The sequence below is a fragment of the Crinia signifera genome, chromosome 4 (genome assembly GCF_055691185.1).
Source record: "Crinia signifera chromosome 4, ASM5569118v1, whole genome shotgun sequence".
NCBI lineage: Eukaryota > Metazoa > Chordata > Amphibia > Anura > Myobatrachidae > Crinia > Crinia signifera.
Window position 1 is genome coordinate 190,532,760 of NC_139220.1, and position 13,750 is coordinate 190,546,509.

The 13,750-nt window shown below is 41.7% G+C and overlaps 1 protein-coding gene across 1 annotated transcript in view; it reads right to left on the minus strand.

Annotated features, from left to right (window-relative positions):
- Positions 1 to 13,750, minus strand: part of IRF5 (interferon regulatory factor 5) — a 63,246-nt gene that overhangs the window by 9,305 nt on the left and 40,191 nt on the right. Inside the window, exons 3-6 of the mRNA XM_083183267.1 lie at positions 10,103 to 10,292; positions 6,699 to 6,739; positions 6,390 to 6,423; positions 5,257 to 5,559 (exon numbers count right to left, since the gene is read on the minus strand). Of these exons, the coding sequence (XP_083039393.1) occupies positions 5,257 to 5,559; positions 6,390 to 6,423; positions 6,699 to 6,739; positions 10,103 to 10,292 (568 nt within the window). The remainder of the gene's footprint in view (positions 1 to 5,256; positions 5,560 to 6,389; positions 6,424 to 6,698; positions 6,740 to 10,102; positions 10,293 to 13,750) is intronic.

The window sequence follows — 13,750 nt, forward strand, 5'->3', positions numbered from 1 at the left end:
GGGCGGCAGTACAAGGTTTGCAAAGCAACAAAATACCGCTGCTTTGTGAACCAACCAGAATGACCTCCATGGTCCATGGAAATTGGCTATCGTGCAGCAGCTATCGTGGAAACATGATTACTTGTTTTGGACTTGATAGGATAGCCCTGGGCGAGTCAGAAAAATTATTGTTGCTAATCCGATACCTCCAAGTGTCCTAAACTTGACAATATCTTATCTACCTTTTAAAAAAATACAAAATAAATCCTTCTTCTAACAGAAATACAGACCATCATGTTTTATTTCTATCTGCAACTTGCAGGACCCGGTCCTGGACTGAAGGAAAGATGGTACAGATGGCTGGGTAGAAACTACCACCCAGCCATCTGTAACATCTTTCCATCAGTCCAGGACCTGTTGATGACCACTACCAATTGCCATATTTGCAATTTACATCAATCAGCTTGGTCCACCTATCAGTCTCCTACCGGCAGTACACTCCTCCATACTCATAGCACCCAGAACAATACTTCATGGCAGCATAGGTGAGAGAGATGTGCTTCCTGTGCACCTTCCCACTTATCTCTAAACAATCAAATTGTCCATCGGTGAGCCATTTCATCCACAAAAGACTCCCCGTCGTGAGTGCCGTGGCCCGGCATCACTACGGGTATAGCCCGACTATTACATTACTTTCACGGAAAATGATTTCACATGGCAAGTGCTTATATTTACCACTAACCTGTTTGAAACCTTGCAATTTTACTTAGAAGCTGGACAAAGTGCATTTTCCTGATAAAGAGTTCTATATATGCATTTCTGATCTTAGAAAATTATTTTAGTATATAGTATAGTATAGTATATTATATATATATATATATATATATATATATATATATATATATATATATATATATATATATATATATATATATATATATATATATATATATATATATATATATATATAGTAAAGTTATGCAGGGCGGCACTCCAAAGGGCAATATGACTCGGTGCAAGGTCCATAAAGTTTTAGAAACAAGACACTTACCCCCCACACACACTGTGAAGGATCCAGACCAGCACTCAAAGATAGGTGAAGAAAGCTTTTAATCCATGCTGCGCAGTACACTGTAACAGCTGCTTAGCCCGACGGCCGTTTCAACTGGGCTCAGCCAGTTTTCGTCAGGGGTCACCACATACAAAATGACAAGCGCTTATATGCGCAGTAAGTGCGCCAAAAGTATTCAAAAATCTAACTGACAGCAGCCTCTCTATCGCTGCTTGACAGGGGGTGTGTGCTGGAGCGCGTCACGGGGAATCCCGGGGTTGGTCCAGCCGCGTCATCAGCACAGTGTAAACTGTCTGATACGGCGGCCGTGGACCTTTGTGCGGTGTGTCAGGCAGCCGCTGCAGGGTATCGCAGCAGCACGGTTGTTGTTACGTGTGGTGAAGAGATGGTGAGGGTGTACAGGGCTGCGGCAGGTGCCGTATCCATTATGTACCTAAGTGACAACTGGAATGGGAGACTAAGTCGGGATGTTGATGACGGGATATAAAGGGTTCACGCTCGTTGGGGCTGCTGTCAATCAGACGCAATAAACGAATAACATGCAGTGTAAATATGACGGTGTGTCTGACATACACTAGTCAGCACTCAATAAACCGTACCACATAAATGGCATCATGCAGACCCAGCACTCGGCGGTGCAACCAATCTGGCATGAACATGCATATTACACATATAGTACATATAAATGACCCCACAGTGATCACCCATGTACACACACAGCGGTGTGTAAAGTGTCAACATCCCATGTCGACATCTCAGTAGACCAACCAATGCACACGGCGGTGCAATTATGGCTGGATAGGAGGTGATATAGAAATAGAGGTAAAAGATAGATAAGAAGACAAAGTGCATGGAAATTATTTACATGGAAAAATCATTTGGTCATTTTTAGAGAAAACATCCCATTTTGAAATCCTCATTAAGGCCATTAGGGGAAATGGTGTCCAAGCGGTAAATCCATTGCAATTCTCTTTGCATAAGCAATTTGTCTCTATCCCCTCCTCGCTTGAGTGGTGGGATATGATCAAGTAGTATGCACCGTAGTTGGTTCACACTATGAGACTTTTCCAAAAAATGTTTCGCCACAGGAAAGAAACAGCTGAATTTCTTACTCAACAACACCCCAAGATCCCAATACTCTACACACTCCCCAAGATTCACAAATCTCTTGTATCCCCCCCCGGAAGGCCGATTATCTCGGCAAGGGATTCACTTTGCCAACCCCTCTCCCAGCTGGTAGATTTCCATCTGCAGCCTGTGGTAAAAGGATTGGAGAGTTTCATCGCTGATACCCCTGATTTCCTCAGGAAAATCAATGACATTGCAGATATCCCAGCCAACACACTGTTGGTCACGCTAGATGTATCTAGCCTCTATACCAATATTCCGCATTCACTTGGTATTAGAGCCTGCCGCGAGAAACTTTCTAATTGTGCCGACTACAAAGGACCCCCCATTGAATTTCTATTACTGTTGATGGAAACTATACTTACCAAAAACTATTTCCTGTTTGAAAACAGGTTTTACCTCCAAAAACAGGGCACAGCGATGGGGTCCAACATGGCCCCATCGTATGCCAATGTATTCATGGCAGACTTTGAACAAAAACATATTATTGGGAACAACTTATACAACACTGGCATCAGGATGTATGTTCGGTACATAGATGACCTTTTTTTCCTATGGACTGCGGGTGAAGAGAAGCTATTAGCCTTCATTGACCATCTGAACTCAATACCTGGCACCATCCGGTTTACTGCTACCTTTAGCAGCAACATGATTAATTTTCTGGACACTACCCTCACACTGGTTGGGTCTACAATACAAACCAGCACATACAGTAAGGATTCCGATAAAAATACGCTCCTGCATGCAACCAGCTATCATCCTGAACCCCTCAAAAAAGGCCTTCCGTATTCACAGCTTCTGAGGGTGGCTCGTACCACGTCCAACTCAGATGAGTTACCATCAGCAATTTTGAACATGAAATTGAAATTTCTGGAGCGAGGTTATGATGCAAAGGAAGTCGATACAGCCATTACTAAAGTTCTTTCCCAAAATCGAAGTAGCATTCTACTAGCACGGGATAAGACTGACAACACACTGGATAAACGACTTAATCTATGCAGCACCTACACGGTGGCATCCAATAAGATCCGTAAGAGTGTGAGAGAACATTGGCACTTGCTGACTTCCGACCCCATCCTTGGATCAGAAATCACTCAGATGCCACGGTTCGCCTACAGAAGGGGACCCAATCTAAAAGACCTACTGGTGGTTACAGACTCCGCGACAACCAAACCCATCAAAGAAAGCTGGCTATACCGCAAAAAGGGCACATACAGGTGTGCAGGGTGTTCTAACTGCTCTTTCATGCTCACAGGCACTGAATTCACCAACCCCAGAGATGGGATCAAGTACTCCAGCAGATTTCGCTTAGACTGCTGTAGCAAATTCGTTATTTACGTCCTTCAATGCCCATGCAAATTGCTATACGTGGGTAAGACTATAAGAATGATGAAAGAAAGACTTAGCCAACACCGTTCTTCTATCAAGAAAAGTTACACTTGCCCGGACTCACAGATTGAACTGAAAAACTTACCTGTGGCGAAACATTTTTTGGAAAAGTCTCATAGTGTGAACCAACTACGGTGCATACTACTTGATCATATCCCACCACTCAAGCGAGGAGGGGATAGAGACAAATTGCTTATGCAAAGAGAATTGCAATGGATTTACCGCTTGGACACCCTTTCCCCTAATGGCCTTAATGAGGATTTCAAAATGGGATGTTTTCTCTAAAAATGACCAAATGATTTTTCCATGTAAATAATTTCCATGCACTTTGTCTTCTTATCTATCTTTTACCTCTATTTCTATATCACCTCCTATCCAGCCATAATTGCACCGCCGTGTGCATTGGTTGGTCTACTGAGATGTCGACATGGGATGTTGACACTTTACACACCGCTGTGTGTGTACATGGGTGATCACTGTGGGGTCATTTATATGTACTATATGTGTAATATGCATGTTCATGCCAGATTGGTTGCACCGCCGAGTGCTGGGTCTGCATGATGCCATTTATGTGGTACGGTTTATTGAGTGCTGACTAGTGTATGTCAGACACACCGTCATATTTACACTGCATGTTATTCGTTTATTGCGTCTGATTGACAGCAGCCCCAACGAGCGTGAACCCTTTATATCCCGTCATCAACATCCCGACTTAGTCTCCCATTCCAGTTGTCACTTAGGTACATAATGGATACGGCACCTGCCGCAGCCCTGTACACCCTCACCATCTCTTCACCACACGTAACAACAACCGTGCTGCTGCGATACCCTGCAGCGGCTGCCTGACACACCGCACAAAGGTCCACGGCCGCCGTATCAGACAGTTTACACTGTGCTGATGACGCGGCTGGACCAACCCCGGGATTCCCCGTGACGCGCTCCAGCACACACCCCCTGTCAAGCAGCGATAGAGAGGCTGCTGTCAGTTAGATTTTTGAATACTTTTGGCGCACTTACTGCGCATATAAGCGCTTGTCATTTTGTATGTGGTGACCCCTGACGAAAACTGGCTGAGCCCAGTTGAAACGGCCGTCGGGCTAAGCAGCTGTTACAGTGTACTGCGCAGCATGGATTAAAAGCTTTCTTCACCTATCTTTGAGTGCTGGTCTGGATCCTTCACAGTGTGTGTGGGGGGTAAGTGTCTTATATATATATATATATATATATTATGTGCGACAATAGCATGATCCATTCATTACAATAAATTTTATAGGTGGCCGCCATAGTTTAAATTTCTATCTGTAAAAATAATTGTTTGTTACTTTTTATTAAAACAGTCTCCATTTTATTATTGTGTATGTGCATTCATTCATGGTGTATTAGAATATATTTTCTATTATTAGCGCAGTATCTCCACCCTTTTGGGTAATTGGTATTTTTCGGTTTATATTCTGAGTCCAGGATTTTTCTTGGTTTCAGATATAATACAGTGCTTTTGTACAGACACTTGTGCATTTAGAGAACTGCTGCTTTTTTATATATACATAAATTCACTCATTATAAAAATAATTATATTGAATGGTATATAAGCGCCCAGTCGGCCACTGGTTTCTAGTGGCTTATTAACAGCAAAAAGATGTAGAGTATATAACATGACATTTATTTATACATCGCTACAGTATACTTACATGGTAGCATCTGTGGGCTGATGAGCAATTCTGGGATTCCCTGTTCAATGGGTGCGGGGATCACCCCCTGTATAGGAAGAGCTGCATTTTGTGATGGCTCAAGGCCCCTTGAAGGAACCAGCTCAGAAAGAGGTAGAACTACAGGCTGTGACACCAAGCCTTGAGGGGACAGTTCCACGCCAGGGTATGCTCCAGGAGCAGCTGGTGTTGCAGCAGGATTTGGTCTCAGGTTGTGCTGTATGAGGTTTGAGCAGGAGCTAAAACTTGGCTCAGATTTTGGCCAGATGTAGGGTGGAAGTGGGTCTGCAAAAACATGTTTATAGATAAATAATTATTGTAGATACACAAAAAAAAAAGAGTAATGATGCTTGCTATAGATTGATTGTAAAGTTAAATGTTTTATTTATTGCAATAATAAACACTTCTCTGACATTTTATAGTGCAACACAGTGAAGAGCTGGATTTAAGTGCCCATAAATTTGTATTTGTGTATCATTTTATTATTGTAACATTCATATAATAAAATCACATGCAGATACAAATTATGTCAATAAGTTGGCATGTAATGAAAGTTGGTCTGAACTCTGAACCCTCCCACCAGTGTCATGATGTTGCAGGAGTTAGGGGGTTGTGACAGAGAGGCAGCATGTAAAGATAGAAGAGTAGGGGAGAAAGTGTTGCGTTGTGGAGAGGGTTAAGGAGATTTAGGAACAAAGTACAGAAAAGAAAGAAGTAGGAGTGAGGTGGAGGCCACAATTAAAGGCCAGGCAATGTCAGACATTATAGTTAGGGTTATGGCTCAAGAATCGGTATAAGTTGAGTACTGCAACTTTCATCAGCAAAACGCCATTTTATATTGCAAGGTATCAAAATCCGAACCATTTGTCTGTCAGGTCAAAATGACCAACATTGCAGAACACAATTGGCAACATTGCATGGTGTTGTGCAAGAAAATCAAGATTTTTGGTTATATAATTAAGTGATGTGTGCAGCATTATTCAGATGCAGTCAACTTCAAATGAATGATAATCAGTAGACTGTACAGTTAAAGTGTCTCTCATTTGGTGTCTAAACAGGCAAAGGTAGTACTCCAATCTACGCTTGTGCAACTGCAAGTTCATTTTAACACTCACCACTAATATCAAGCATTGGAAACATGTGATCAATCTACACAGAAAACACAGAAACATTATATTAGTGAAATGAGCAGCTAAGAAATATATTTATATTAGACACACAATTCAATCATTTGGAAATATTTATTTTAGGATGGGTTGACTGTATACACATTAATGCAAAGTTTCATGGCAGGAAAATTATCTTTTTGGATGACAACTGCCAATACAGTATGTCCAGTTAATTCTTTGAAACAAATACATATGGCTCAAGTATGAATATACACTTTACAGATGTACAATGTTCTAAAAATATAAGATTCTTACCTCTTCCTCATCATCACATCCATTGTCATCAGGTAAGGGTTCTGCAAAAAAAAAATGAGAGAGAAAGGATGAAGAACACTGATACTCACATTATGCAGCTACAGTGATTACTGTAATCAGTAGAATTCAATACAAACCTAAGGCAGTATTGTCTGTATAAAAATATAACATTAAATTTAGGAATGTAAACCATAGCTTAGCTAACTAAGCAAATAGCTACTAGCAGATAATAATCATTATATTCTTCTAATCTGCTTATTTTTGTGTATGTGTGGGTTTTTGTTTTGTTTTTTTAGGGGGAAGGGTGGTTAGTTAATTTTTTGTAATATTTTTATTTATTTATTATATAACGCAGCATATTCCGTTGCACTTTACAAAAGGAGACAGTGATGCAACAAACAGGGTATTTACAGACAGTCAAAAGGTAGGAGGGCCCTGCTCTCAAGCTTACAATCTATAGGGAAAGGCCTATTTGAGGCCTTTACAGTAGCAATATGTCTATGGCGAGATTTCTCGAATTCTATTATTGTAGGAGTCTCCGTCCCAGCTACTGAGAGCCTGTTCTAATGATCCACCACCAATCTTCCTGTAAAAATAGTTCTTCCTCATGTCATTATTGCCTTTGCTATGCAAGGCAAGTGTTCTGCAGCACCAGGGCATACATAAAGCAGGGGCAAAGAAAGAAAGGGGAAACGTAGAGATGTCAATGAAAGTTGGGTATACACCTAGCCACGTTGACAGATTGGTTGATTGTGGTAAGCATATACACTTACCGATTGGCTACTTGATGGTTCAGTCTCAAGGAAAGGATAAAATAACAAAATGCAATATATAAAAAGGTTTACACTCTTTTGTAAAATTTTTGCCAGTGACCGGGAAACGGATTTGCAATGTCTTTTATAAAAAGTCCTTTGTTGTATAGATGCCAAGTTAGGAGCAGAAGAGCAATGTTTAATGCCACACTACCTGTCCCTCACTAGGTTAGCGGTCAGCAGTATCCTTTCTGCCACTCCGATGTGGCCACGGCTCTACTTCTGTGCATGCTTGCGGCGACTTCCGGTCTCTGTCAGTTGCTTCCTCCAACGCGTTTCGAGCCTCAGCTCTTACTCATGGATGTACACTGTTAGTTGTTGGATTGCTTTTATTGCAATGCTTTTATCAAACTCAATCTGTTTAAATAAAGTTTGATAAAAGCATCCCAATAAAAGCAATCCAACAACTAACAGTGTACACCCATGAGTAAGAGCTGAGGCTCGAAACACGTTGGTGGAAGCAACTGACAGAGACCTGAAGCACGGACCCATACACCGGAAGTCGCCGCAAGCATGCACAGAAGAGCCGCAGCCACATCGGAGCGGCAGAGAGGAAACCGCCGACCGCTAACCTAGTGAGGGACAGGTAGTGTGGCATTAAACATTGCTCTTCTGCACCTAGATACAGAGAAGGGCAACTAAGCTAGTAAAAGGTCTTGAATCACTAGAATACAAATATAGGCTAACCAGGCTGAATATGTTTTCACTGGAGAAATGGAGGTTGGGAGGTGATATGATTAGTATGTTCAAATACAGGATTTGGAATCATACGGAACTGGGAAATGATTTGTTCACTAACAGGCCTATACTTAGAACACGTGGGTATGCACTGAGGCTCCAGGAAAATAAATTCCGTTCTGCATTAAGAAGAGGATTCTTCACTATTAGAGCAATAGAATTCTGGAATTCATTGCCGGTGGGGGTAGTTACAGCAACTACTGTTAATGATTTTAAATAAAAACTGGATACATTTTTGATATGATATGACTTAAGGAGCCCATACACGCTCCGTTCTGGGTGTCCGTTCTGTACTTTTAAAGTACACATCGTATCGCATCGCATGCCTTGTGCATGCAATGCGATGCGATGTAAAGCTAGTACAAAAAGTATGTGCAGCACATACTTTTTGTACTGTACTATGAGATGCGCTGGAGCGCGCATCTCATAGTACAGAATGGACGGAGCAGGAACGGAGCGTGTATGGGCTCCTTTACTCAAGTCAGTAGTTACAAGTTAGATAGGTTGAACTCGATGGACCAACGTCTCTTTTCAGCCTTAATTACTATGTTACTATGAAAGCCTCTAGAAATGTATGGGGTGAATATGGGGTCTTAATAAAAACCTATAAAAGGGGCAATATACCCTAATTCTGTTTGTTACCTAGAAGTCTTTCTATAAAAATCAAGTATTCTACTGTCTTTTTCCACTTCTGGACTACACTACAGGTCGGGTATCCCGTATCCGGGCATCCCGTATCCGAATTATTCCAAAAACCGTGGTTTTTTGGAATAATTCAAATTATTATTTTTTTTTTTCCCCCCCTAACCCTCTTTTAATACTTACCAAGTCCTCCGGCGTCCACGGCAGGCCTTCAGCATCCTCTCCGGCGTCTCCAGCGGTCCCTGGAGTGCTTTGCGCGAGTGCGCGCCGGTGACGTCACCGGCGCGCCTGGGAACTTGCGCAAAGCACTCCTGGGACCGCTGGAGACGCCGGAGACGGTGCTGGTGGCCTGCTGTGGACGCCGGAGGACTCCATGGACGCCGTGGGACCATCGGGGACCTACCAGGGGCAGGTAAGTATGACTAAAAAAAAAATTATTCCAAAAACCGGAATATTCCCTTATCCGGAATGCTCGTGGTCCCGAGCATTTCGGATAAGGGAGACTCAACCTGTACTTGCTTACCTTCATATAATATATGAAACTTTCTACTGTCTCAAATATATTTTACAACTTTGTGTATTACATTTAGATTCCACCTTATATTCCTGTATATTCTCTACATTTCACAATTACAAAAAAAAAAAAAATAGTATCCCCCTTTTAAAAGGTATCAATCTGGTTAGGAACGACTGGATCATTACAAAACTAATACCCCTTTCAGACATACGGCAAAATCCCAGGTTTTTGCACAAGAACGCGCGTCAACCCGGGATTTTGGTATGTCTGAAAGGGTCAACCCGGGTGTTAAAGCCCAGGTCTCCGACCCTTCTTTTTACCTGGGTTGAGGACCCGGGATTTAAGACCCGGGTTGACCCTTTTAGACATAAGAAAAACCCGGGTTTTTCAGCAAATTACTGGGTAGAACTGCTTCACCCGGTAATTTGCTGATGTAAGTGTGAATGGGTGCAGACTGCACCCCGGAAAATGACCCAGCAGTCAAAATGCAGGGTAATTCCCGGGTAGTATGTCTAAAAGGGGTATAAGTACCATCTCTATTAGACAGCAAGTCATATCACTAATGAACACCTCACAGGGAGAACATAGGCTGGTTAAAAGGTATTTGCACTACAACTTACATGAGATTGGTTGTAATAAAATGTAAAATCTATGTTAAATATTTAAACTCGGAGTTCAGTTTCTACTATATATACCTTCGTTTTGCCCTGGAAGATCACATAGCTGATAAATCTTGAATGGCTGCATTGGGGTTTCTTTTGTACCATCGTAGAGCAGTTTGAATTCTCTGCTTTTGTTAAGCGCACAACGCAAATTAGCCTTCCACTTTGCTGGATCAGGCTCATCCACTCCTTCTTGGTACTTCCCAGTTTCCTTGGCCCAAGCCTGGGGTAGAAAAAAACAAATGATCAGAGGAAGGGCAGTAATTTTAGGCTACTGTGTGGATAACTAAACACATTAAAATTTTAGCCTTAAGAGTCATCACAATTCTTTTGTAGAGTCCATTTTTCTCTAATCCAAACTATGGGGCAGATGTATTAAGCCTTAACAAGAGATACATTTCAAGTGTGATAAGGAGAGATAAACGTCCAGTCAATCAAATCCTTACTGACTTTTTTTCAAACACAGCCTATAGCATGACAGTTGGCAGGTGATTGGCTGGACGTTTATCTCTCCTTATCACACTTGCATTTATCTCTTGTTAAGGCTTAATACATCTGCCCCAATGTATCCTATGTATTTGAAGTAATTCCAAGCTCTCTTAATCCCTACAATAGCCTTTAATGCAAAAAAAAAACAAAACAATTTTTTTCACCTCAAGCCTCAGAGGCACACAGTACGGTCATTCATAAGGCAGGCAAGGACCCCGCCCAGTGCTGGACCTATTGCCCAATAGTATTGCTTAATGTGGCCATTCAACTAATTGCAAAACTTCTTGCAAATGGGTTAACATTTTCACTCCTTGGGATCAGGTAGATTTTGTTCCAGGAATGGAAGCTCAGAACAATACCACTAAAGTCATAGACCTGATACATTTAGCTGAGAGTTGTCCTGTCCCAATAATTCTTCTTTACACTGTCGAAAAAGTGTTTGATAGGGTGGAATGGCTGTTTATGCAAGGGGGACCTGATGCACTAGGGTTTAGGTCCTTAATGTCTACATAGAATTTTGTGGCTTTACCAAAACTTCATTCAGCTAAGATCAGGATTACTGGTGTTCTATCTTACCCACTTAATCTTTGTCCCCTCTATGGGGGCCCTGGCACAAGCTATTAGGGCAAATTTGAACACCACGGGTTTCCATGTCAAGGATTTGGATTATAAATTAGCTTGATTTGCCTATGACCTTGGAGCTGAGCTCTAAAGGTGGCCATACACGCAGATTTATCTGCAGATCTGGCTGGTTGGAACAAAAACCTGGTTATGGATGAGAGCAAATGACAGTTGATCATTTGCTTGGAAATGCTGGAAAACTGCCAAACTGTCACTCATCCATAACCATGTTTTTGTTCCAAACAGCCAGATCTGAAGATAAATCTTACTAGTGTATGGGCACCTTAACGCATTCATCTCTGTCCCTAGCCTAGTAACTGAATTCCATAGGTTTGGTACTTTAAGTACCAAACTTGTAAAAGTACTAATCAAGAGGTTTGGTACTTTAAAGATTATTATTCAAAATGGTCTGCAATAATCTGAGGTACTTGTGTAATATATGGGCGCCTGATTTTTTCATCGGGTCTGAAAAATCGGACGCATTGCATGCGATGCGATCGACTCGATTTTTACATTGGATCCAATGTTAAATGGTCCCTGAGACCCTTTGGTATGAAAAGGGTGGGTATACAATTAAAAATGGGGTCTGGGGGGCATTTAACATTGGACCCAATGTAAAATCGAGTCTCAGGGACCATTTAACATTGGATCCAATGTAAAAATCGGGTCCATCGCATGCGATTTGGTCGCATGTTATGCGATGCGACCGATTTTTCCGACCCGATGAAAAAAATCGGGTCCCATCGCATGTGATTGCATGCTTTAAGTTAAGGCATGCAATCAAAAAATCGGGCGCCCAGATATTACACAAGTACCATCTGACTGCTCACTCCAAATCTGTGACTACACTGAACCAATTGTCTGCATTTACATGGCATACCTCTAGCCTCAAATACCTTGGAGTTGTACTTTAGAAAAGGACCTATTTAACCTGTTTCGAATAATTTTAGGCCCTTACTGTAAAACTTGAACTAATAGAATAATTCTTGGTTTGGATGGGTTAGTGTACTGAAAATTAATGTGCTGCCTAGGGTTTTATACTAACTGCAGAGTCTTCCCATACATGTCCACAAGCAGTGGTTTACCGAGCTATATAAAATATAGTGAGGGATTTCGTCTGGAGAGGAGGAAGATCACGTTTTCAAATGCACCATGTTATTTAGATGCAAGCCTATGGGAGGTCTAGAGCTTCTGTATTTTCCCACTTACCATGATGCAATCATGTGCGGTAGCATAATGAACTTGACAAGAACTAGAGATGCGAGACAATTGGTTAATTTGGAAAATCATTCTGCCTATACAGCTCTCTTCACGTCACGGTTAAAAGTGCCCAGTCAATCTCACATCACAATACCCTTGGATCTTTTTCCCTTTCTCTCCTATGACCCCACTGTTTGATAACAATGGTTTCCTCCAGAGAAATATTCCGTCACTGGATAGCACAGGGGGTCTCTTGATTCAACCAGTTGGAGTCAGGAAAGGTATTGCCTTTTGTTCCCGTAAAACCAAATGGCCATTGCTGGCTGCACGGATTTGATGGTATCTTCAGTGGACCACGGCCTGACAGCCTGCAGTAGACCATGGCCTGACAGCCTGCAGTGGATCATGGACCACTGAGGGCATGCATGGCAAGTACACGTCATCCCATTTTCTCTACATATGCTATAGATTGCAAGCTTCTAGGGGTCTGGGAATGAGAATCAGAGGTCTAATCACCCCTCAGAACTGACTTAAAGATTTTTTATATTTCCATTGCCAGCTCTGTTTCCTGCTGTGTCCAAGACTTGTTAGCTCTAGAATTTTACTATAGGTTCAGCTCTACATATTTAGGGGGACAATTGAGCACCTTGTTCCTTTTGGGAGAAAGTTATTTCCCACTATACTCTTCGGCTGTGTAGTTCTCTTAGATCTCTTGGCTTTTAAATTTGGACCCTGGGCTGTTATTGCGTTACAAAATAATCTTTGCTCAAACAGTGCAGCAAATGAGGTTATGCTTGTTCTATGAAAGTCAGTGGTCCCAATTTCTATGAAGGAATGGTTTCCTAAAATAGACTATTATATCGATATGGAAGACGTACGTCTTGGAGTCGACAAGCAAATATAATTTAGCACCACATGACTCCCTTGGCATGAGTTTCAATCTTCACTATTTATAAAAACGCTTTAACTTGCTATAAGGATACTTACTGTTTAACACTTCCCCTACCTCATTACAGAATCCTTACTCTATCGCAGGGGTGTGCAAAAAGCGCCCCTTCAGCTGTTGATGAACTACACATCCAACCATGCCTTGCCACAGTTTCAGCATGGCCAAATAGCAAAGCTAAGGCAAGGCATGCTGGGATGTGTAGTTCATCAACAGCTGAAGGGGCGCTTATTGCCCACCCCTGCTCTATCGCCTCCTTTGGGATTTTTTTATGTTAACGAGTGTGTTTTTCCTTCTTTTATTTCAAGATATGTTTTTAAATATTGGTTAGGATTCTATATATCTACCCTAGTGGATATAAGAGGTCTACAAACTGTTGATTCTACAGTAGAAGCAGATTATTCTTTATCATGTCTCTTGATACT